The following is a 26,512-nucleotide window of genomic DNA, read 5'->3' on the forward strand; positions in this document are numbered from 1 at the left end:
TCTCCTCACCTTGTGGATCCTGCAGATCAAATTCAGGTCATCAGGGGACTTGCTGCTTTCACAGAGCATATAGGTTCTGTTATCAGCAACCACATGTCAGTTCGCAACTGTCCTTAACTCCAATTCCAAGAGATCCTGACACCCTTTTCTGGCTCTGTGGACACCATACACACATTCAGTGCACATACAACACATGCAAGCAAAACATGCATACACACACAATAAAAATTAATAAATCTTTAAAAAAAAATTCAGGTTATCAAGCACCTGTACCCACTGAGTCATCTGGCTAGCCCTGTATGTGGGGAGCCAAGGAAGCCTGAATTGAGTGAATATGTAAATAGCAGCTGACGTCCTGAGTGAGTATATATTGTTGACATGTCCATGCCCATGTCAAGGATCAATGCCTCAGACCCACTGGAGTTTAGCAAAGTCTTCCCACTGTGGTGAGGCTTAGAATTGCAAAGCCTTCACCTAGTCCACAGCCAGTGTTTACAAATGATTGACCAGCATGTGCAAACCTAGCAACTGCAGTTTCCTCCTGGATACTGACAGACTGAGACTTCTTGTCTCCAGGCACCTCCTCCCAAGAGTAGTCAGCAACCCTGTGCTGTACACAGTAAACATGCAGAGTTTGCTGCACTTAGTGCAGCTCCATCAGAGCACACACAGCTTTTCTGTGTATGTTGGTTGTTTCTTTAGTGCCTGTCCATTCCTCATCCCTCACTGCCCCGAGTCAAGTCAAGGAGACAGCTGTGTAGTACATGGTATCTGTAGGCTTTTTTTAGTTAGGTTTATAGTCTTTTCTGAACAATTTGTCAAAAATAGAACAGTCTCTGTTTTTGATGAAGTGAGCATTTAAACCCATCTCTTTCCATCTGGCCGAAGCATTCAACTGTTCTACTTACTTCTGCAGCCCTCTTCCCTGGTCTTAGCTTGGAGAAGAGGAGAGAGGCTAAGAGGCAGGTGTTCATTTTGCAGAAGGGAAGAGGGTGGTTTGCAGAAAGAAGAAAGGTATGGAGGAGTGGGAATCCAGCCTCCATTAGGTGGAAGCATCCCTCTGCAGGCCTCCTGTCCTCCAAGTGCCCTTCAGGCAGAGAGAGGGGCTGGAGGGCGGACTTCTGGAGGCTGCTCGGCTCTGTGGCTGTGGCTGCTTTCCTGTTACTTTAACAGGCTGCAGTGTGATGTCATGGATCTATACTGTGCCTGTATCAAAGACAGATGCGTATGAACTTTATAAACAGGACTAAGTGCTGTCAGCTTGTTATTTTTTTTATAGCGGCTAGATTTACAAGCTTTACCCAGAGTGAAGTACTTGTCATTTATCAACTTTAGAATGTTTTAAGTAAATAGCACTGAACACTTACCCTCCACCGCAGGAACATAGCTAGAATGCAGCACTTTGTTACAGGAAGCAAATGCCACCAATAACCCGTGGGGTTGACTGGAGTCTATTAGCTTGGACAACCATCTTACCAGTTGGCCAGGGTTACATGAAATCCTGAAACTGCCAGTTGTTTGTTGACTTTGCCAGTCTTCACAATACATTTTTGTTTGGGGTAGCACCATGCAGTCTCTCACAATCAAACCCCTTGTACACGCTGACACTACATTGTTGGGTTAGAGGAAACTGGCCACAGGTTGGGGAAAGGCCACAGCAAGACAAGGTTCACTCTTGAAGAAAGCAAGCCCAACTTTGAAGCTAGATGTAAAATGCCTAAGATGTAGAGCCCACAGAAACACTTAGGCTTTACACACAACTCACTACTGAAAAGAGCCAAGACAGAGGGAGGCTTCTCTCAGAGAGGGAGGTAGGCCCTCAACCGGCGGCTACCCAGTGGTGGTGGTTGACTGTTGATTCCAAAAAGGAGGAGAAGGGGAACCAGAGAACCCCCTTTGCTTATCAGATCCTTCTAATTACCTCACAAGCTGCTCTGGCATTTGCCATCAAAACTGTAGAGAGGTCAGATTCCTTGCAGACAGAGTGACAGAAGGACTGTGCTTCCCTAGCTCAGGGCCTGTGCCCCATGAGTACTATTATTCAAAAATTCAAGATGACTGAGATTTCCCTGCTCAACATTTATCCACAACTGATATTTATAGTCATAGCTGGTCTATGAGAACAAATTTACAGAAGACTTGTGAATTTAAGATGTTCGTATAAAAGACTCAAACCTAAATACAACTTTTATTTATTTACATGTTTTGAAAAAGGAGATATTGACAGGCATGTTGGCACACAACTTTAATCTCAGTATACGGAGGCAGAAAGCCAGGCAGATCTTTGTGAGCTTGAGGCAAGCCTGGTCTACATAGTGTTTCAGGCCAGAACATATACACACACACACACACACACACACACACACACACACACACACACACACACACACACACACATATACTCACAGGGGGTGGGTGGGCAGGGAGAGAGATCAAATATTTCCCTGTAATTCTTGTGAGGTAGAGGCAGGAAGATTACCAAAAGTTCAAAGCCTATTTGTTCTACATAGCAGGTTATAGGCTGGCCAAAACAACCCTGTCCCAAAAAATCAAATTCCAAAACAAACAAAAAACACAATGGAAAGAGTTATTAGGGGCTAGGAATGCAACTCGGTGGTATAACATTTTCCTAGTATATTCAATCCCCAGCAACCTGCTCCCAAACATTTATATACATAACTTTGCTGTGCAGTAAGTGAATAATGAACTCCATTAAAATCTGACTAATCAAAGAAAATTTAAGAAGTAAGGACTAAGACTTAACCAGCAAAGCAGGCTTTTCTATCTCTTGAACTTAAACTGCAAAATCAGCCAGCCTTTTGGTCTTGCAATTAAGGGATATACCCCTTCCTTGCATGTGGGCATTACTGCTCAGGAAATGAGGGAAATAGGGAAAAGGGATCCTCCAAATAGAAACAAAAACATAGCAGAAAATTCTATTCGTCTAATCACAAGCTGAAGCTACTTCTTTGCAGAAAAAAATAATAATTTAAAAAAATCCTCCAATCTCCTGCCTGTCAGTTTCTGCCATAATCAACTACAGCAATTAATTTTCCCCTGCCAGTCCTCCAATCATCTCTGTTATTGCACCCAATCTATATAAGTTATTAGTTTCAAGGCTTTCCACCAATTGCTTCTTCTCTCCTTCAACCAATTACCCGACCTTATTACAACTCAGCCTACACACTCAGCAGAGGTACGTGCTTCTAGACCTTTCTCAGAACTATTCCTTCAACACCTCACTATTCACCCAATATCATGCAAGAATCAGTATGTACTTCACGTCTATGGAAAACTGAGTTTATCTTCCCCAAGATTCCTGTCTTTTCTCCAGTGCTACAGATCACCATTCCTTGAAGCTAAGGACACACACACACACACACACACACACACACACACACACACACACACACACACAGTCTCTCAGAATACAGGCAAGTGCTGCACAATCTGTGGCCACTCCACTAAGTACTTGTGGTTGGCTGGGGATGCTGATGATAATGATGATGATAACTAGACGAGGCTTCTGAGTAGAACACTCCTAAGTAATGATTGCAATGAAGCAAGAATTTATGACACTCCTTATTAAAATTCTAATTGCATAACTAGGCCTTAAGATACATATTTCCCCCTTTGGTGACACATACTGATTCTAAAAATATCTTGGCAAAGAAATCTAAACCTCAAAGAACCAAAGAAGAAAATTTTCCACAGAACAAAAGACACTAGGAAGAAAGAAATCACAGCACTTTGGGAAGCCACCAAATGGAGGTTTCAAACTCTGGTTGAGCCTTTCAAAGCAAAATAAGCTACTGTTTTTTAGAGAGCAAACGTCCTGATGATTGCAGCTTCTGGCATCTTCCCTACTGAAGTGGAGAGTGACTATGGGACCAACAGTGAATCCAGAGAAGAGATCAATATTCCAGACCCTCCTTCATGCCCCAGGAACAAGCCTGAGACTTCAGAGAACCAGAGTTCAGGCAAGCCCCAGTGTTTTCATCCCTAATTCCCCCATGTCCTGTGGGACCTCCAGATTTGTGCTAGAGCAAAGAGGATGTACTTGTTTCAAAGTCAGCTGATAGATGACAAAGCAAAAAAGAAACAATTACAGTGTTAGAAAAGCAAGATAGAGTCTGTCCTCCAAAAGCCAAGAAGACAGTAGCTATCTGCGGAATTTAGCTCACAACATGCGAGCAATCACAGCTCTGTCAAAGAGCCATAAGCACCTCAACCTGCTGTGTTGGGTAAGTCACTTAACTTCCTCGGGGCTCTTCTGCAGTCATCAAGTGGTCACCCTCTGAGTCCGTGAGCTTGAGCTGGTTTGTATAAATCATATAGTACTTTTTTCATTGCTGTAGCAATTTTCTGTCCATCCTTTAACAACCCATTCTGTTATCTTAAAATCATTTCTAGGAATGTAACTAATACTTACTCCTTTATTTATGTGTACTTTGTACAATGTTTTCCCTTATTCTGGGCTCTGCTAGTATGGTCCTTATGCCTCACAATCATAAGTGGACTATGTAACCAGAATAGTGTTGTACACCTGTAATCCCAGCACTTGGAAAGTACAGACAATCGAATCAAGAGTTCTAGTCAACCTTTATTACATTATGAGATCAAGGCCAGCCTGGGATACATGAGACATGTTCTTAAAAGAAAAAAGTTGATTGCATAGATGTATTATGAACTCTCTAATGCAAAAAAAAAAAAAAGGTAATTATAAATACTGCTGAAAAGTAAGATTTTAGCAAATAGCATGCTGTGGATAATATGCAATTAGCAATGATTACAATACTTGACATACCGAAAATAACTATTCCCCAGAAACAATAGTAAGGATTGTTTGGTAGGGATAAGACATGAGGCTAAGTCAGAAGTAGTGGCTGATGCCTGTACCCCCAGCACTCAGGAGCCTGAGGTAAGAGGATAGCTGAATTTGAAGCCAGCCTGAGCTATTCAGAGATTGTCTCAAAAAATAAACAGAAAAAAAAGATAATAAAGCTGAATTTTTTTACATTAAATTTAATTTTAAAAAAAATTGGAAGGCAGGGGCAGGCAGATTTCTGAGTTTGAGGCCAGCCTGGTCTACAGAGAGAGTTCCAAGACAGCTAGAGCTGTTACACAGAGAAACCCTGTCTCGAAAAAACAAAATAAAAACAAATAAAAAATTATGTGTATTGGGCTGGAGAGGTGGCTCAGAAGTTAAGAGCACTGGCTGTTCTTCCAGAGGTCCTGAGTTCAATCCCCAGCAACCACATGGTGGCTCACAACCATCTATAATGAGATCTGGTGCCCTCTTCTGGCATGTAGACAGAACACTGTATGTGTAATAAATAAACAAATCTTTTTTTAAAAAAAAATTATGTATATTGTTCAAGCTCTCCCCTGCAGATGAAAAAAGAAAAGAAAAGACAGGCAGTGGTGGTGAATGCCTTTAATCCCAGCACTGGGGAGGTAAGTCAAGCAGATCTCTGTGAGTTTGAGGCTGGCCTGGTCTACAAATCAAGTTCCAGGATAGACAGAGCTGTTACACAGAGAAACTTTGTCGGGGGGTCGGGGGGTGTGGGGGGTGAGAAAAAAGATAATATGTAGGATGTTTTGCCTGCATGTAATCCTGGTGCATCAGATCCCTGGGAAATGGAGTTACAGATGGTTGTAAACTGCCATGTGGCTTCTGGGAATTAAATCAGAGTCCTCTGGAAGAGTAGCCAGCACTCCTAACCACAGAAACATCTCTCCAGATCCAAGAACACTAAATTTCAAGCCTCAACATTAGGCAAAACTAGCAGCAGATTTTTCAAATACAACCCATCGCAGAATATTATTTAAATGATTATTTATGTCTTGGATATTTTTTTTAAAGCTCCTAAACCAGACCTAGTAACACAGGCTTACGATATATTCTGGGAGTCTGAGGCAGGAAGATTATAAGTTTAAGGCTATCTTGGACAACCTATTGACACCTTTGTCTCCCAATAAAAAGTAAAATAAGTAAATAATGGGCTAGAGATACAGCTCAGTGGTAGAGCACTTACCTAGCACACCCAAGGTCCTGGGCTCAATCTCTAGTGCCTAAACAAACCAACCTCTCAGTGGTACTGGGGACAAACTCAGTAGTAAAGCACAAGCTAGGTAAGCATGGTCCAATCCCAGCATTGCCTCCTCAAAAAACTCCTGTATTGTAAACCAGTTCATGCAGCACCCAGAAGATATAAACATTCTGCCGGGCAGTGGTGACTCACACCTTTGATCCTAGCACTCAGGAGGCAGAGCCAGGCAGATCTCTGAGTTCGAGGCCACTCTGGTCTACAGAGCAAGATCCAGGACAGGCACCAAAACTGCACAGAGAAATCCTGTCCCAAATAACTAAATAAAGAGAGAGAGAGAGAGAGAGAGAGAGAGAGAGAGAGAGAGAGAGAGAGAGAGAGAGAGAGAACATTCTGTCTCTGTTTAAGATTTAACACTGATTTTGGCAACACTGAAGAAACAGGAAGTTACAGGAGTGGGTAGAATTGGTAAAAAGTTCTGTGGACGGATAAGAACTACTGAGGTCTGAAGACTTTTTAAAAAGCATATTTATGAGACTGACTTAATCTGAGAATCAACAAGAGTAAGAGAGTAGATAAAGGCACTGCTGAGGAATTTAAAACCACAGATCAGTCCAGATAAGTTCTGCAATTACTCTAGATTCAGTTTTATCTGAAAGTCAAACGAACAAACTACTGAAACCAGACAACCATAAGCAACAAAATGAACAAAGACTTTCTGTGAATTTCCCAAATCTAAGCCCAAATTTGGCAAAGGAGAAAAATGGGAATTGGAGTTAAAGAGCCAAAGAGGAAAAAAAGCCCAGTAACTTAGAAAATACTGTGCTCTGTCGCCACCTAGTGGTGCCCGTGAACAGGCCGCTTTAAGATCTGGAGATGCCCCTCAGTGAAAGGGGGCTTGCCTGTGGCCATAGATTCCATCTCCAGCACAATAAAAACAGACTTTCTCCTTGATGCCCGCACTGCTTACTGACAATTTTCTGCATGCTGAACGTATCCTACGACATGTGGATTTAGACTCTAAATTAGCAAAGCACACACAGGATAGAATGTGTCCTTCTGTAACAAACCAGAGAAGCCTTGTCACCAGCTAGCTAGAGCTATCAGTAGCTCTGAGAAAACGCAGTTCTGGGTTTTCTAAGTCTCAAATGCTTTAAATTCTCAAATTAAAACTAAGAAAGTGCCAAAAATGTTCTCAGACTAGCACAAATCACTGGGGGAGTCATCAAAACCAAGACAAAAGCTGGGGGGGGGGTGATTGTATGCCTGTAATTCCAGCACACAGGAAGGAGTCTGAGGTAGAAGGATCTAGAAAGAAGCCAGCTGAGACTACACATCGAGGCCATGTCTCACAAAAAAATGGAAGGTGGGAATCGGTCTCCTAAGGCAGATGCTGAAGCTGAAGACCATGAAATGTGACTTCTTCCCTTCATTGTACAGATGAACAACGAGGGAAAGGTGTTTAACATGCCCCAAGGAGCTCAGCCTAGAAACCAGATGTTCAGAGCCCAGCTTGGGCTCTCAGTGATTGTATACAAGTGACAGGGAACCACATACAGAGAAGGTGTGTAGACCAGAGCCCAACTCTAGCCAAGCCTGCCCAGTGAACTCTCTCCCACTCAGCAGGCCTGGGTACTCACCCTTAATCTCGGGACCTGTTCACATCTGGTAGGAAGGCCCTTGTTCTTACATTCACTAGGCCCTTACTGCCCAGTTTTCTTCCAGCACCCTCTGCTATACATGTTTCTAAGAAAGTTTGGCTTTGGTTTGGTTTGGTTTTGTTTCTGAGCCAGGGTTTCTTTATGTAGCCTTGGCTGTCCTAGAATTAGCTCTGTAGACCAGGCTGGCCTCAAACTCACAAGGATCCACCTGCCTCTGCCTCCTAATTGCTGGGATCAAAGGTGTGCACCGCCACCGCCACCGCCACCGCCGCCGCCGCCGCCGCCGCCGCCACCACCACCACCACCTGGCTTTGCTTGGTTTTTTGGTGGTGGTGGTGTTTTGGTTGTTGTTTTGGTTTGGTTTTTGTTTTTTGTTTTTTTGTTTTGTTTTGTTTTGTTTTTTTAAGGGACAAAATCTCATTATGTTGCTCAGGATGGTCCTAAACTCTTGGGCTCAAGTAACTCTCCCACCTCAGCCTCCTAAGTATCTGAGACTACAGGCACACATGCCACAGTGCATGGCTTCTATCCCAGTTTCAGTAGGATTCCAAGTTCAAATGTTTGAGATGTGTGTGTATATATATATATGTGTGTGTGTGTGTGTGTATATATATATATACACACACACACACACACACACATATATATCCATTTTTTACAATATCTTTTCATATATGTTTTACATCTCCAACTAGGACATGAACACTTTGGAAAGTTAGTACCTTTCCTTGGTTCCCCCACCCCCCATTCCCACACCCCCAATAGGAGTTACTTTGAAACTCAAAAAAGAGCCATGCATTTACAAAATGCCTGTGGTCCCTTTCCTCTTACTGTACAGAAACTGTACTCTGATGATCTTAATTTGGGCTCCTCTAAAACTGACCTATAGAGACACTTGGAGGGAAGGAAGAGGTGAACTTCTAAAAAGTTAAAAAAAAAATTAAAACAAAGCCGGGGATTAGCTCCTTGAGGGAGCTTGTCTGGCATGCTCCAAGCACACAGAGAAAAAGAAACAAGGTAACCAGCTGATATCTTTGTGGGCACACCAAATGTCTTGGAAGGACACAGGTTGAATACAGAAGAAGAGCCACTCGGACCCTAAGGAATGTGAAACATGCAACTAGAAAATACTTAACTCTTGTGAAATAAGCTTTACTTTAGGCCAAAAGCTTGAATTCCAAGCTGATCATGGGCAGCTGAAAAAGATTCACTTATAAAACTGTTCAGGATCCAAAGGACAAACTGAACATCAAGGAAATACAGCAGGGACTGTTAGTCATGTCATTACCCAGCAAAATCTAAACCCACTGGCAAGTTCACAAAATGGTTTTGAGATAGAATCTTACACCAAGTGCAATAAATAAAACAATGAAAAAGACAAATAAGTTGTCACAGCAGAAAGTTCTTCAGTTGGGTGGTGGCACATGCCTTTAATCCCAGGCAGAGGGAGGGGATCTCTGAGTTTGAGGCCAGCCTGGTCTACAGCGTTCCAGGACCGCTAGCAGGGCTACTCAAATAAATCTTGTCTTGAAAAACAAACAAAACAACAAAAAAAGAAAGTTTATTTCCACTTTTTCCTATTTACTAACTACTTAAACTCTCAGGGGGTGGGGGGGTGTCAAAATTTCCTTCTTTCTGTGTGGAAATTCCTACTGAGTATCATACACGGTGGAGAGAGGGCTGGCCTGGAAGACTAAATCCCAGGCCCACCTTTTAGCAGAGTATGACACCCAGCACAAAAAGCAAGCTTGAACAGCATCTAAGTTAATAATATTTAGAATTAATTTTAGAATTAGTAATATCTCTGTGCCAGGCAACAAGTGAGGGAGGCATTCCAGGCACTAGGCTGGCCTATACAAAGGCTCTGTGACCAGAGGTTGGGAAAGTAAATGGGACAATCAGCTCAAGCCAAGAAAGTGTGTGACAAAGCATGGAGAAGCTGAAAGGAGCAGGGAAACGCTAAGGGCTCAGGACACACTTCCATTTATGCAAACAGCTTGATACAGTCTTACATTGGGCCAGGTGGGTTGGTCTAAGTATTTTGCCAATAACGCTACAAGAAGAGTCATGACAACTCCTATCTTACAGATGATGCAAGTGAGAGATGTAAGAACTCAGTTCCTCAGAGGCAGCACTAGGGACCAAGCCCCCTAAGTCTATGACTCAAGGTCATCCTCTGCTACATAGCAAGTTCAAGGCTAGCTTAGGACATCTGAGTTCCATCCCCAGGACCCATATAAAGGTGGAAGGAAAGAGCTGAGTCCACAAAAGTAGTCCTCTGGCCTCCACACGTGAGCTGTGGCATGCACAAGCCCTTTCACCCCTATAATGTTTTTTTTTGTTGTTGTTTGTTTCTTGTTTTTGTTTTGTTTTAAGTTTAATTAAAATAAAAAACTATCCAGGTGGTGCACACCTTTAACCCCAGCACTTGGGAGCAGAGGCAAGTGGATCTCTGAGTTCGAGGCCAGCCTGGGCTACAAAGTGAGTTTCAGGACAACCAAGGCTACAGAGGGAAACCCTGTCTCAAAAATATAAAACAAAACAAAAAATTAAAATAAAATAAAACTAAACAAAAAATGCTAGGTGATAGGAATTTTCCAGCTCTGTTATAAGCTATGGGATATCACATGGCTGGTGATTTTAACGATGTGCCCATCCTTCTCTTCTTGAATGGACAGTGGTTCCACTGAGACATCAAGTAAGCTATTTACTCTGCTGAATCCCTTCCCTCCTGGAAACAAGGGAAACAACACTCATGTCACTATCTGGTGACACCAGCTGCCTCACACATGTGGGAACTCAGCATCTCCTGCATCAGTCCAGGAAGCCCTGCTGTACCGACTGGAGCTCTGCACCTAGAGCACCGACACAGCACACATCACAGTCACGGCTATCCCTTGCCCTTCATGGGGTCCGGAACAACAGCACTAACCAGCAGCTCCCTGCCTTTCCACCAGCTCATCCTTCACCCTGGCCTGTCCACATACCAGAATTATTCCTTCTGCCCTCCCCTGGAAGGTTCTGTTATGGAAAAACTACATCTACTTGCTATACGGTGTAATGACCTGTAATGTTGGCATTCAATTGATCATAACCCCATTTGGTTGTGGTGAAAACATTTAAAATGCCAACTAACATGAGAAGGCTTTGTTTTCTGTGTAATACAGTATTAGAATCTTCCAAACTCAATCTTGAGAAATTTTTCATATTTGGCTATTTTACTGATAGACTGAATTATCAGAGAAAATTCCAGCCTCGATAAGAAATAATATAACCGTTTAGCCTCCTGGCAAATTCTATTCAGCACCCACTTTCTCAAGATGACAAATATCAAATCTCTCAAGTGGAAAAATCTTCTAGCGCATCAAGCCAATTGTGCAATGCAGCAAACAGCAAGAGGGAGAGTCCACCCCCACCTCTGCAGCAAAACCTGAACGTACTGCCATAGGAAACCTGACTCATATGCCAGTTCCCACTGGCTCTAAAATCGAGTCCTTCTTGGAAGGCCACTACCATCTGACCTTAAAGCCAAGAGTTCCACAAGTACTGGCTTTCATTTTTCACTGAAGGCATCTGCCATTTCCTTGCATAAGCCTGGCTCAAAAACATGGCAGAGAGTGAGACTATTTGCTTCTCTTAGCTCTCTCTACCACCATAAAACAAACTATTATTACTTTTAATGAATATTCAGTCATCATTTATAAACAGGGTTTCCTTTATAATTTGGAGTCTAGGAAGATGCAATGACTTAACAAAAACCACAAGAGGACAGTGCCCAAGGTGATGCAAGACTCCTATGTAGGCCAGTTATAGCCCTTTCTGCCCCTCTTTCTGAGGCACTCAGCATCACATAGCCTTGTAACAAGAGTGCAGGGCCAGCACTATTGGTCCCACTTTCCTGGTGTGGAAACTGAGGTCCACAGAGCGTAAGTATCACATCCCAAGCAGAAGTGGACAGGAAAGAGCAGAGCTTTAAGCCTCAGTCTGCCTATTTCACAGTCCATGTGCTTTCCCCTCTGTTCTGCTACTCAAACTGTGGTCACTGGGCCAGCAGCATTGGCATCACCTGACAGCTAATTAGAAACAGATTTCTGAGTTCCACTGAACTCCTAGATCAGAATCCACCCAGGCTTTACTAAGATCTCCACGCCATTGTGTACTCAGTAAAGTTTAGAAACTGTCCTATACCACCGTGCCTCTCTGACTGCCACTACTACTATCCCTTTCTACAGATCTGCACTGGGTTCTTAATGTCACGACTGGAGATAGGTAGATGAATACTGCTAAGATCAGGGACTGGACAACTTGATAAATACCCTACAATGCCTCTAAGCCTGGTAGCCCAAGTCTATAATCTACACATGGGCCGGGCGGTGGTGGCACACGCCTTTAATCCCAGAACTCGGGAGGCAGAGCCAGGCGGATCTCTGTGAGTTCGAGGACAGCCTGGGCTACCAAGTGAGTTCCAGGAAAGGCGCAAAGCTACACAGAGAAACCCTGTCTCGAAAAAAAAAAAAAAAAAAAAAAAAATCTACACATGGAGTAAGATCATTACAAGTTTGAGGCTACAAGTTTGTAGTCTAGACTACATAGTAAGTTCCAGGGTAGCCAGACCTACATAGAAAACTCTTTCAAAAAACAAAACAACAACAAATCCTACCATGCACAAGACTACTACCCATACAAAAAAAATCACCCAGCCCAAACATCAGCAGTGCCAAAGCTGAGAAACTACATCCTAGTGTTGATAATACAATCCATTATTTTTGGATCTACAGGTGATTTTTTTAAAGATTTATTTTTACTATTTTTGTTGTTTTGTTTTGTTTTGTTTTTCGAGACAGGGTTTCTCTGTAGTTTTGGAGCCTCTCCTGGACTAGCTCTGTAGACCAGGCTGGCCTCGAACTCACAGAGATCCACCTGGCTCTGCCTCCCGAGAGCTGGGATTACAGGCGTGCGCCACCACCGCCCGGCTTATTTTTACTATTTTTAATTATGTGTATGTGTAGGAGTCTGTGTATAAGTATGTGCATGTATGTGAACCAAGTGCACATTGAAGCAAGAGGTATAAGATCTCTCTGGAGCTGGAGTTACAGATGATCCTGAGCTGCCTAACATGGATGCTTGGAACCAAACTCAGGTCTTCTGCCAAGTTGCAGTAGTATGTGCTCTGATTTTGCTTGGTTTTGTTGTTGTTTTTTGTTTTTGCTTTTGCTTTTAAGACAGGGTCTCTATATGTAGCTCTGGCTGTCCTGGAACTTACCATGTAGACCAGGCTGTTTCTCAAACTCACAGAGATGCACTCTGCCTCCTGAGTGCTCGGGTTAAAGGTGTGTGCCACTGTGCCCAGCCAGTACATGGTCTTAACCACTGAGCCATCTCTCCAGCTGGGCATGAAGACATATGTCTATAATCCAAGCACTTGAGAAACAGAGGCAGGAAATTGGTAATTCAGGGTCATTCACAGTTACATACCCAAGTTCAAGGCCAACCTGGGCTATATGAAACCTTGGCCTGCTTCCCTCCCCTTAAAGAAAGACCAGTTCAGTGGTATAGCACTTGCCTGCTGGGCATGAAGTTCAATCCTCAGTACCACATACCCTAAAAAGAAGTTTTTCCTGTCAAAATTATGGCTGAATAAATGTCAAACAAACTTCTTTTTCCTACTGGCTAGTCGATCAGACTCTCATAACATTCAGCAAAAAATTGTTAGAGGTCATCAAACTATGGTCCACAGGACAGATCAAACTCTCCTTATTCTATGTAGAGCTAAGAATTTTTTTTTTTATTTTATAAAACTTTTTTAAAGATTTATTATATTTTATGAGTATTCTGCCTGCATGTATGTCTCAACACCATGGGCATGCCTATTGCCCTTAGAGGTCAGAAGAGGGCATCAAATCTCCTAGAACTGAAGTTATTGGCAGTTGTAAGCCACATGGGTGCTGGGAATCAAACCCAGGTCCTCTGCAAGAACAAGTGCTCTTAACTGCTGAGCCATCCCTCCAGCCCAAAAAATTATATTTTAATTTTTATCATTCATGTATTTCAAATTTCTGTGTCCATAACGTTTTATGAATAACAACAGTAATAGCCACTGCTTAGATTTGGTGTAAGGTGGCTTTTATAAAAGTTTTTTTTTTTTAAATGTAATTCACACACTTTTATACCTTTTTTTTTTTTTTTTCCCCGAGACACGGTTTCTCTGTGTAGCTTTGGAGCCCCTCCTGGAACTCTCTCTGTAGCCCAAGCTGGCCTCGAACTCACAGAGATCTGCCTGGCTCTGCCTCCCGAGTGCTAGGATTAAAGGCATGCGCTACCACCGCCCGGCTATACCTTTTTTTGTAATTCACATACTTTTAGAATCCATCGATCTAAATTGTATAGTTCAATTTTTTTTTAGCATATTCATAAAGTTGTAGCCATCGTGTAAGGCCCTCAAGCCAGGCCAGGCCCCTCCCTTGAGGCGGTCTATTGGATTCCACCCACAGAATACTCTGCCCCCACCCTACAGAGTAAAAAACCCAATCTCTGGATGTGAAATCCCACCAATCTCCAACCTGGAAAGCTCCACCCTGAAAAGTTCCACCCCCTTCCCAAGAAACTCTATATAAGCCCAGTATCCTGTTCAGTGTGCTGCTGTTTCTCACCCGAGCAGAGGCAGCCTGTTGTGAAATTTTAAGATGTGTTACATTGGTTTATGCTGTGAAACATTTGTTTTAATGATGCAAAAGATGTGTTGCATTCCTTTATGTTGCCTTTGTTTAACTCTGTAAAGTTGTTTATTGTGCCTGTCTAAAGCACCTGATTGGTCTAATAAAGAACTGAACGGCCAATAGCTAGTCAGGAGAAAGGATAGGCGGGACTGTCAGGCAGAGAGAATAAACAAAAGGAGAAAAAGAAAGAAGGGACAAGAAAAGGAGAGGAGGACTCGAGGGGCCAGCCACCCAACCACCCAGCCAGACACTGAATAAGAAGAAAAGATATACAGAAATAGAGAAAGATAAAAGTCCAGAGGCAAAAGGTAGATGGGCTAATTTAAGTTAAGAAAAGCAGGCTAAAAACAAGCCATGCTAAGGTCAGGCATTTATAAGAAAGAATAAGCCTCTGTGTGTATTTATTTGGGAGTTGGGGGGCGAGCCCCCCAAAAGAGTAAAAACAACCAACAACAGCAACCACCCTCCTAGTTTTTTCCCTCCCAATGAATTTCTTGTGTGAGGTTTGTTGTGTGGTGTGACTTTGTAGTATTCCTTGGCTCCCAGCTGCCAGGATACCTTTCCATCCGAGCTGTAATGCTTACACATCACCCATAGTAATTTTGAAATCTTGTTGTTTTTCAGCACTGGGTATGGAATCCAGGGTCTCACACATGCTGAGTACACACCTTAACCTTCAGCTCAAAGAACATTTTCATCACTTCAAAAAGAAACTTCGTATCCTAAAGCTAAAATACTCTTAAACTCCTGTTCACTTTCTGAGCCGTGAGCAATCTACGGTCTGTCTCCGTTAACATCCTATTCTGGATTTTCCATGGATGGAATTATATGTTCTTCTGTGACTCCTGTTTTAAAGGTCTGTTGAATCATCTATTGATACTTCATTCCACTTCATTGCCAAATCATATCCCACGGAATGCATAAGCCATCTGTTAGTGGACAGCAGAGCTGTTTTCGTTTCTTGGATATTGTGAATAATTCAGCTGCATGAGGTTCTCTGTAAACACATTATTTCTGTCTGATGGGTGTCTGTGAGTAGAAATGATAGGTTATATAGAAACTAGGCTTAGAGTGAGGAACTGCCACATAATTTTTCACAGTGGCTTTCTCTACATTCACAGTGACACTACGTAACTTTTTCATTCCAGGAATCTTACTGGTTGCCTTTCTTTGTAGTAAAGTCCTCATTATGCTTTTGATTTACACTTTCTTGATGATTAATGACACTGAGTATCTCTTCTTGTGTTTATTGGCTATATATCTTCATTAGAAAATGTCTATTCAGGGGGCTGGAGAGATGGCTCAGAGGTTAAGAGCACTAGCTGCTGTTGGGGCTGGAGAGATGGCTCAGAGGTTAAGAGCACTGACTGTTCTTCCAGAGGTCCTGAGTTCAATTCCCAGCAACCACATGGTGGCTCACAACCATCTGTAATGAGATCTGGTGCCCTCTTCTGGCCTGCAGTCATACATGCTGTATACGTAATAAATAAATAAATAAATCTTTTAAAAAAAAAAAAAAAAAAAAAAAAAAAAAAAGAGCACTAGCTGCTCTTCCAGAGGTCCTGAGTTCAATTCCCAGCAACCACATGGTGGTTCACAACCACCTGTAATGAGATCTGGTGCCCTCTTCTGGCCTGCAGTCATGCATGCTGTATACATAATAAATAAATAAATCTTTAAAAAAAAAGAAAAAAGAAAATGTCTGTTCAGATCTTATGTCCATTTATTAAATGGATTGTCTTTTGATTATTTAATTATAAGAATTATTTATGAGGCTAGAGAGATGACTCAGTGGTTAAGAGAACTGCCTGTTCTTGCAGAGGCCTAGGGTTCAATTCCCAGCACCCACATGGCAGCTCACAACTGTCTGTAACTCTAGTTCCAGGAGTTCCAACACTTTCACACAGATACACATGCAGGCAAAACACCAATGCATATAAAATAAAACAAAGAAGTATGTGCCGGGTGGTGGCGGCGGCGGCGGCGGCGGCGGCGGCGGCGGCGGCGGCAGTGGACGCCTTTAATCCCAGCAGAGGCAGAGGCAGGCGGATCTCCGTGAGTTCGAGGCCAGCCTGGGCTACAGAGTGAGTTCCAGGAAAGGCTCCAAAGCTACATAGAGAAATCCTGTCTCAAAAAAAAAAAAAAAAAAAAAAAAAGTATGTTTTAGATGTAAGTCTGAATTAGTTTTCTTGTTGCTGTGATAAAAAGCAACTCAGAGTTTATTCTGACCCACAGTTTGAAAGGATAGTCTACTATGGCAGGGAAGGCATGGCATCAAGGACATTAGGCAGCTGCTCACATTATATACACATAGTCAGGAAGCAAAGAGAGATTAATCCTTATATTCAGCTTGCTTTATCCTTTTATTCAGCCTGACCCAGCCTATGGGATGATACCACTCACATTCACAGTGTGTCTTTCCTCCTTAATTAAAATGTTCTAGAAACATGCTCAGACATATCAGATATTTCAGAGGGAGGAGCTAAGGGAGTTAAACAGGGTCTCAGTATGTAACTATGGCTGTCCTGTAGGTCAGACTAGGCTTGAACTCACAGAGAGCCATCTGCCTCTGTGACCGCTGGGATTAAAGGCTCTTCAGGTATGTTTCTATGGTGATTCTAAATCCAATCGTTGACACTGATGAAGAATCATCACAAAGTCCCTCATCATCTACATCGTCTATTACTTTTTCTCTTCATTTAACTCTTTACTTTTTAATGTGGAGGAGTATGTACACTGACCTGTGTGTACACATGCAAAGGTCAAACTGTCTTTTTCTATTAGACTTCACCTTATTTTTTGAGACAGGATCTCTCACTGAACTAGGAGCTCACCGATGGGCTGGTCACAAAACTCCAAGATCTACATGTCTCTACCATCTTCTGACCTCCAAGGGCACTCTTCACATGTGGTACACATATACACCCACATGAAAACCCCTCAGCCCTTTAATTTTCTTAACATTTACTTTTGGGTGTGTATGCACGTTGGTAGATGTGTATATCTGTGTGAAGGCTACAGGATAACTTGGTATGACTCATTCTCTCCTTTCTCTGTGTGAGTTCCAGGATCAAACTCAGGCTTTCAAGCTTGGCAGCCAAGTCTGCTGAGTCATCTCATCTGCCCGTTGATCTTACCTTAAGCAAAAATTTTTAATGAAACATTTAATTTTTTAATGATGCCAGATGTATTGTGGTACATGCCTTTAATTCTAATACTAGGGAGACAGAGGCAGGCAGATCTCTATGAGTCCAAGGCCAGTCATGTCTACATAGCTACATAGTGAGATCTTGTCTTAAAAAAAAAAAATTAAGCCGGGTGGTGGTGGCGCATGCCTTTAATCCCAGCACTCGGGAGGCAGAGGCAGGTGGATCTCTGTGAGTTCGAGGCCAGCCTGGGCTACCAAGTGAGTCCCAGGAAAGGCGCAAAGCTACACAGAGAAACCCTGTCTCGAAAAACCAAAAAAAAAAAAAAATTAAATAAAAAAAAATTAGGGTTTGGGAATTTAGCTCAGTGATAGAGCGCTTGCCTAGCAAGCACAAGGCCCTGGGTTCAGTCCTCAGCTCTGAAAAAAAATAAAAATAAAAATAAATTTAAAAAATTAAAAATAAGTATGGAGTCGCATGCCAATCTCAGCATTCTGGAGTCAGAGGTAGGTGGATCTCTGAGTTCAAGGCCAGCTCCACTGTAGAGCAGCTCCAGGACAGCCAGGGCTACACAGAGAAACCATGTCTCCAGAAAAATCAAAAAACAAAAATAAAAACCAAACCAAATAAATAAATAAAATTTTAATAATTTTTTCTCTTTTTTAAAGATTCATTTTTTGTGTATGAGTATACTGTCTGCATGTAAGAGTGCCACATGAACGCAATGCCCATGGAGGTCAGAAGAGGCCATCAGATCCCCTGGAACTGGGGTTACAGATGGTTATGAGCTGACTTGTGGGTGTGGGAAGCAGCCCTGTGTCCTCTGCAAGAGCAACAAGTGATCTTAACCACTAAGCCATCTCTCTAGCTCCTGTTTTCATATTTTTAGATCTTTATAGTAGCTGCTCTGGAACTTACCATATAATCTTGACTTATCAAAACCAACTTCAGGTTTATATTAGTTTCCTTTAAATGATCCAGCAATGTTCTGCTGTGGTATTAGTATATACATCTATCAAATTTACACTCACAGTAACTCATAGTTACAGCTATTCTTTTACCATCTGTAGTCATTTCCTTAGCCCGTTATGGCTTTGTTTCAACACGTCAATTCTGTTATTGTTACCAAATGTGTTATATGTACAATATATATTATATGTCTAACATTACAAGCACTTAGACAATTTTTTAATCAGTTAAGGAGAAAACTAAGCATTTACAGCATCTATATAATCACCTTTACTGTTCTCTTTGAGGTCTCTTGCTTTCAGCCTGAGGGACCTCGTAACAGTTTTTTGTAAGGCAGGTCTTTTGAGTGATAAATCCTCCCAGTTCTTGGTTATCTGTTGTCTTCATTTCACTACTCTGAAAATGACTACTTAATCTATAATCAACTTTACTAGACCTTAATTCTTAGTGGACTTCCTTCTTTCTTCTGATAGTTCAGATTTGTAACTGGGGCTCCTCTACTGAGTATTTTATTCCAGCTATTAGACTTTTCAACTCTAGAGCTTTCATTTGGTTCTCTTTTATAACTCCTCTCTTTCGTGAGCTCCACTTGATTTGGCAGTATCTTGTGCCTTCCTTTACTACTTTGTGTGTCCCTTAAGTTCTGGGAATACATTTATAATGGCTAATGCGTGTGTGTGTGTGTGTGTGTGTGTGTGTGTGTGTGTGTGTGTGTGTGTGTGTGTGTGTTCGAGAGTTTGTGCATGTGCATGGATGTGTACTTGTGTGGTGCACAGATGCACATGGACATGTGGAAGCCAGTAGACAGTATCAAGTGTCCTCCTCTATTACTCTCTGCCTTATTTTGAATGACCAGGTCTCTCACTGACCCTGGAGCTCAGTGGTTCACTTAGCCTGGCTGGCCAGCAAGCTCCGGAGACCTTCCTGCCTCCATCCTCCAGCACAGCTTTTACATGGTGCTCAGGATCAAAGTGCAGATCCTCATACTTGCATAGCAAGCAGTGTATTGACTGAACAACCTCCCTACAGCCTTTTTTGTTAACTCTGACCCCTGTTCACTCTCACAGGGACTTCTGTAGCTAGCTTTCCCATACCCACCTCTTCTTCCTTCCTTGTACAGGTCATATTTTCCCATTTTTTTTGCATATCTCATAGTTTTTGATGTTTTGGACATTTCAGATAATATGTTTTATTGACTCTGGGTACTGGTGCCCCCTATCCAGGGCTTCTGTTTGGTGGGAGAGGGGCAGCACTCTCTGTCCTTGTATTTTTGAGGCACAGAGCTTACTATGTACTCAAGCTGGCCTTGACCACTCCATTCCCCTTCCCTCAGCCTGGAAAGTGCTAAGATTACAGACACAGACCATCAAATCCAATATCAAGACTTACCATTTACTTGTTTGGTGACCGGCTGGACGATTTTAACAAAATCTACTTCTCCCACAGTGTGAAGGCCTATGACATTTCCCCACAGGGAAATGTTGATTTGGGTAGTTAACCTTGAATGACATGGCTTTAGTCTTCCCTTTCCATGACCATCTAGCTGTTAAACGCTCATTGTGGCTTGTTTTTCTAATATTTGTAACAATGCCCTGGGGCACAACTTGTATACAAACTAGCCTACTGAATTACGGTTACTCTGAGGGAACTGCTGCTGAGGTAAATATTTGATCTTTAGTCTTTCCCTAAGGAGAGTTCCCTAAAACTTTCTTGCAAACTGGAAAACACACAGTCTAGGCTGTATCTTCATAAAATCCAATCTTCTCTCGCTAAAACATAGCATTCTCAAGACTACCTTCAGGCATACACTTTCCCGCTGTGTTTCAGGTGAAGTTGTTTTCTTTGGGGTAAGATCAGGACAATCTGGGTTTTGTTTGTTTTGGGGGTTTGGGGCTAGGGGTTGAATCTTGGGCCACCTACACATGCTTTATCAGAACTATACCCCTAGTCAACAATTCCGTTTTAAGTCCTGCTCCTCTCCATTCCTCACGCAAAAATCTCTGAGCCAGGATTCTAGAAACAGGCAATGGTGAAAATGATGAGCTTTTCTCTAAGCTCTCCCCTTCCCCACCAATTCCAGGACTGAGTCTTTGGTGGAAAAACACACAGTAGGTTGAGGTTTCAACTTGCCTTTCCTGAGGTCAATAACCGCCTCACAAGTCAAAGTTGGGGCAAAAGCAGTCAGGTCCTAAATCATCTCAGTACGTCACACCCCGTTCCACAGGTAGGAATTGAGTAGAAAAAGGAGACCCCACCTTCCTAGGACTCAGCCTCAGCAACAAGGAGTGGAATGTATCTAACTCATCCGAAGGGGGAAAGAAGCATTGACAGTCTTGATTCAAACTACTGCCTCTCACCTTATTAAATTTTCATTGATTTCTTGTTGTAACATTTGCTGTTCATCCTTACAACTATTACCAAAGCTTGTTTTCAAAAGAATTTTCACCAGCTTTGGAGTAGACTATGTCAGGGGAGCACCTGATACTGTCATGCTTAAGTCAATCCTATCTAAAAGCAAAGCTGAAGAGCTGAGAAGTTAGTGCCGACAGGGTCCCGAGGACCTGTAAAGCTGAAATGATGAACTATACAGTTCTGAGTAGAAACAATCTGGTAACCCCTGATCTACTGTCAGGCTCACCAACGCTGCTGGCCGGGAGTCAACACTTTGGGTAGCAAACAATAAATTGCTTAAAGTATCATCCTGGCTAAAAGCGTAGTCGGAAGTTCAAAATCTTGAGGCACTCTTCATATATAAAAAGGAAAAATTAAAGTTTTTTTCCACCCTTTTTTTTTTTTTCTGGTCTTGGTTTTTCGAGACAGGGTTTCTCTGTGTAGCCCTGGCTTTTCTGGACTCTCTTTGTAGATCAGGCTGGCCTCGAACTCACAGAGATCCTCCTGCTGCTGCCTCCCAAGGCATCACCACCACCCCTTATAGAGGCTCTTGCCACATTCAGTAGCCCAGGCTGACCTTGAACGCTCACAATTCTCTGGCTCAGGCTCCTAAGCACTGGATTTACAGGTGTGTGCTGCCACACCTGGCCAAAAGTCTTTCACCAAGATGTTAAAAAATAAAAATAAAAAAATAAGATGGGGGCAACATCAACCAATCAAACAATTCTTTCTTCCATCAGATACCAGTTGAGTATCCTTTCATTCAATTCAATTCTGACACACTCTTCTTGGAATGTTAAATCTCATAGGTAAAAGTGTCAGCCACACAAGACTGCCTTCTGTTTCTGATGCCAATCACATGCTTCTGACTACTGACAAACTGAGGTGCCACAACTCCCTCTTTGGGTTCAGTTAATTTAGTAGAGCACCTCACATAAAGTAGATAAACACTCGTGTTTACCTATTTTTTTATCAGGGATATTACAAGGGGCACAAGATATTACAAGATCTTTTTTTAAATTTATTTATTATGTACACAGAAGAGGGCGCCAGATCTCATTACAGATGGTTGTGAGACACCATGTGGGTGCTGGGAATTGAACTCAAGACCTCTGGAAGAGCAGTCATCTCTCTGAGCCATCTCTCCAGCCTCACAAGATCTTTTTAAATGCATAAGGTAAAGCATGTGGGAAAGGGTGCAGAGCTTGTATACCTACTCCCAGCAAACATGTTCAGCTGGACGTTCTCTAAACCCCATCCTTTTGGGAGTTTATGGAGGCTTAATTATATAGGCATTATTGATTAAATCATTGGCCTTTAGTGATCAATTTAACCATCAGTCCCAGCTTGAGAGAAGAATTGAGAAGTCCCAACCTAAGGATGCCTTTCTGGCAACCAAGCTGAATCCTAAAAACTGAAGCCTGGCAACAACAGTCAACTCATTAGCACACAAGAAAGACACTACTTTGGAGATTTTTAGAAGCAATAGGCCAGGAAACCAGATCAAATATATTGCAGTGTCACGGGTACCTACCAGACTAATTTTTGGTTGTTGTTTTGTTTTTCGAGAGTTAAATGTATAAATATCTGACACTTGGAAAGTGCTCAGGGCTGTGGATATAACCCAGTGATGGAGTGCTTGTATAGCATGCACATGCGCGCGCGCACACACACACACACACACACACACACACACACACACACACGTTTTCAACAAATGATAGCTATTATCACCATGTTAGAAACTATGGAAAGTAAATGTAAGCTACTTTTTCCTCAAAGTTTTCCCTAGAAACTTTAAAAGTTTGGAACTGGGAAAAGTACAAACTTTCAACAAAACTAGATGTAACTTTTTAGACCTAGCGTGCATAATAATACCTAATGAAAATCTCCCTGGAATTTTAAGCGCAAGCCCTACACACCGTAAACCAGTTCGTTACTACGGAAGATTCGTTTTTTTCCAAAAACAAATGAATGAAAATAACCTTCAAGAAGGCCAAAACCAAGAGACCCACGTTTTTGGGTTTTTTTTCTTTTAAAAACAAAAAGCAAAACAAACAAAAAAAACCCGGCAACAACTAGCTTTAACTTGTGATCTGGGCCTAGATAGTCCTTTCCGGTTCTGACCATCTCCACCCTTGCCCAGAGAAGGGTAGATACAGAATCCCTCAAGCTTCCACCTCGACTGTCACCGCAGCGAGGACGCCCCGTGGGTGGGGACGCGCGCCCGGGACGGACAGGCAGGGATTCCGTGGCTCTCCGCTCACAGTCCGTCGGGACTGGCGGCCGGTTACCTCGCAGTTGAACTCCATCTCGGCGTCCATGGTGACGATCCGCACCGTGAATGTCTTGGGCTGCTTCCTCTTGAGCGAGCTGAAGCTCATGCGGGAAGCGATGGCTCCAGCCATGGCGGGGGACTCTGGCCTGGGACCCTCTCACCCCTAGGCCCGCGTCCTGGGTCTATTAGCCCCCCTGGAGGAGCTGCACAGGCCTCAGGGCCACCATGGTGGCCGGCTGGCCGGCCCGAGACGGACTTAGGCTGCGTGGGTCCCCAGCGGCCACCATGGGCCGCGAGGACCCGGCCCTCGGTGCGGAAAGCCGAGTTAAGGGACAGTCTCGGACAGCAGCGAGGACGGGACGCGGGGGCAGGAGCGGGCGCGGCCCGGCGCTCGGAGACTCGGGCTGGGGACGCCGGGGACGCCCCTGGACTGGAACCCTAGACGGCTGCGGCGCGGACGCCGCGCGCCTCTCAGCGGCCCGACGGGGGTCGCGGGGCCGCGCAGGAGTCGGGAGCGCACGCGCGCGTGCGTGTCTGTCACCCGCTCGGCTCCGCGCGCCCTCGGGAAGCGTCCTCCACCAACCCCCTCCTCAGCGACCCGCCGGGCCCCCGCGCCCCGCCCTCAAGCCGCTCAGAACGCTACAGAACGGATGCAACCTAACCGGTCATCTCCCCGACACTGTGATTGGCTAGAACGCCAAAGGAAGCGGGACTTCCTCTCCGTCCCGCCTCCTCTAGGACCACTCCACCAATTGGAAGTTGCACTGAGCCAGGGGCGCGGGTCTGTGCTCGGCGTTGAGTGGCTATAGGGGCGGTCACTCCGAACGCTTTTGTTCGTAAAGAATACGCCTACTCTAGCAAGACTGGTTGAGAAGGCGCAGGCGGCGCCTTTCCCGGGAAACCTGTAGAGGCCCCGGTGGCACCGCACACGAGGTACATCGCCGTCAGAGACCGCCTTTCCAGAAGTGCGTTACCCCAGAGCTTAAGTCGCATTTGGGGCACCGGCCGCAATTCCTTTTTGGCACCTAATTACATGTATTGACCTGTATTTCTCAAACTTTAAAAACACGTAAAGAGGCTTCTTAAGTGGCTCCCACTTTCCTGCCTGATCCTCCAGCTTCTCTTTAAGAGAATTACAATTACCAAGTGGATGGTGACGGCCTTTCCTGACTAACTGAAGCTTGTTTAATACATACAGAAAGGTTTAGAAAGGTGTCTGACTAAGTTGAATCCTATGAAAATGAGCTACATCAAAAAGGATGGGAAAATTAAAAGCATTTTCATTTTGTCCTCTGCATTTTATTTATTTATTTTTCTCCAAACTGCATATGTTGTGCCTAGGTCGCAAGACCCCCAAGCAAGACCACCACAGAGCCATTATCCGATGCAAGCACACAGAGGTTTTTATAACAAAACCAGCAAGCTTGGTCAGCCATCCAACATCCGACACAGCGGGTGGAGGAGGAGAACGCCCCGAGCACTCACTTGAAGGGGTGTATATAGGAAAGGTTTACAGGCAGCTTGGGATTGGACGAGGGGGCTAGGGGTGAGGTAGTTCTTTTTTTGTTTGTTTGTTTGTTTGTTTGTTTGTTTTTGGAGATAGGGTTTCTCTGTGTAGCTTTGGAGCCTGTCCTGGATCCCGCTCTATAGCCCAGGCTGGCCTCGAACTCACAGAGATCCACCTGCCTCTGCCTCCGAGTGCTGGGATTAAAGGCGTGCACCACCATCGCCCGGCTGTGAGGTAGTTCTTTGAAGTTACTGGCTGAACTATAAGCATGAACTGATGGCTAACAGGATTTAGGGTATCTACAGAGACATACATTTTTTACTCTCTATATCTTGCTTTTGTTGAACCCAGGATATATACATTCAGATTTATTGTTCCAGTCCTACTCTCCTCTAAGGTCAACTTCTGGTCAGTTGAGTCCATTACTCCCCATATCTTGTTTTGCCAAGTCCAGGATACATAGATTGATTGTCCCAGCCTTATAAGTTCAACTTCTGGTCACTTTTAAAACTGCTGATCAGCAAATACCTTTGGAGGAGTGTGGGAGCCCGTTTTCAGATTCCTCGTGGCTTTACCCAGAAGGTCCACATAGAGGATGATTAGGACCATGGGCTTGAGTGCAGGTGTCAGATGGTCTGCACTTGGCTGTGCTGGGGGAGGAGGTCTTTTGCTCCACCCCTTGGTGTCTCTATAAATACCCTGAGGCAGAGACAGTCAGGGCCTGTTGGAAAAGGTTCCAGGCCCTCTCGAGGCTATCCTTTATTTTCTATCTGTTTATCTCTGCAATATTCTCCGCAATAAATCCTTCTATCTAATATTTCCTGCTGCTCACACTCAAGAAAACTCTGGGGAGCTGTGGGGTTGGTGGGTAAATGCCCCACAGAGGAGGGGAGGGGGAAGCGCCTCTCAAGATGGCTACTGATTTTTCCCTTTCACATACATGTAGTACTTGTACCTTAATTTCAAGTGCTATATACAGGAGAATTTCCGCTTTCTAGGGGAGTTGTAGAGTTTTATTTTAAAGATATATGTCCCAGTCACTGTCCTATTGCTGTGAAGAGACACCATAACCAAGACAACTCTTTGTTTGTTTGTTTGTTTGTTTTTCGAGACAGGATTTCTCTGTGTAGCTTTGGTGCCTATACTGGAGCTCGCTCTGTAGACCAGGCTGCCTCGAACTCACAGAGATCCTCCTGACTCTGCCTCCGGAGTGCTGGTATTAAAGGCATACGCCACCACTGCCCGGCTAAGACAACTATTATAAAAGAGAGCATTTAATTGGGTGCTTGCTTACAGTTTCAGAGGTTTAATCCATTATGTGGGGATCATGGTGGTATGCATGGTGCTGGAACAGTAGCTGAGAGTTATATACTGATCTGTAGGCTTAGGAAAAAACTGAGGCGATAGAGTCTCATGCTTGACTCAGATCTAGAGAGACAGGCTAGATAGAAATGGGACCTCGGTCTGCTCTTAACAGTGTGCTACAGAGGCTTCTAATGTCTCACTTCTAATGAGTGCTGTGGATATCACTCTGTATAAATACTGATTGGCCAGTAGCCAAACAGGAAGTATAGGCGGGACTAACAGAAAAATTGAGGGAACAAAAAGGAGAGGGGAAGACTGCTGGAGCTGCCACCAGGACCAAAAAAATATAAGGTACCGATAAGCCACGAGCCACGTGACAAAGTATAGATTAATAGAAATGGGCTAAATATAAGAGTAAGAGATAGACAATGATAGGCCTGAGCTAATGACCAAACAGTTTAAATAATGTAAGAGTCTGTGTGTTTATTT

The 26,512-nt window shown here is 43.5% G+C and overlaps 1 protein-coding gene across 9 annotated transcripts in view; it reads right to left on the reverse strand.

Annotated features, from left to right (window-relative positions):
• Positions 1-23,820, reverse strand: part of Nf2 (NF2, moesin-ezrin-radixin like (MERLIN) tumor suppressor) — a 91,473-nt gene extending 67,653 nt beyond the window's left edge. For 3 of the 9 annotated variants that reach the window (XM_052736376.1, XM_052736373.1, XM_052736374.1), the window contains exon 1: positions 23,228-23,819. In XM_052736376.1, coding sequence (XP_052592336.1) covers positions 23,228-23,341 — 114 coding nt within the window. In that variant the 5' untranslated portion in view covers positions 23,342-23,819. Of the gene's footprint in view, positions 1-23,227 lie in introns of all 9 variants that reach the window. The other 6 variants (XM_052736375.1, XM_052736368.1, XM_052736370.1 and 3 more) reach the window with 3 other exon arrangements.
• Between the last annotated feature and the right edge of the window lie 2,692 nt (positions 23,821-26,512).

This window comes from Peromyscus californicus, unplaced genomic scaffold (assembly GCF_007827085.1).
Source record: "Peromyscus californicus insignis strain IS unplaced genomic scaffold, ASM782708v3 Scaffold_13__1_contigs__length_99412109, whole genome shotgun sequence".
Lineage (NCBI taxonomy): Eukaryota > Metazoa > Chordata > Mammalia > Rodentia > Cricetidae > Peromyscus > Peromyscus californicus.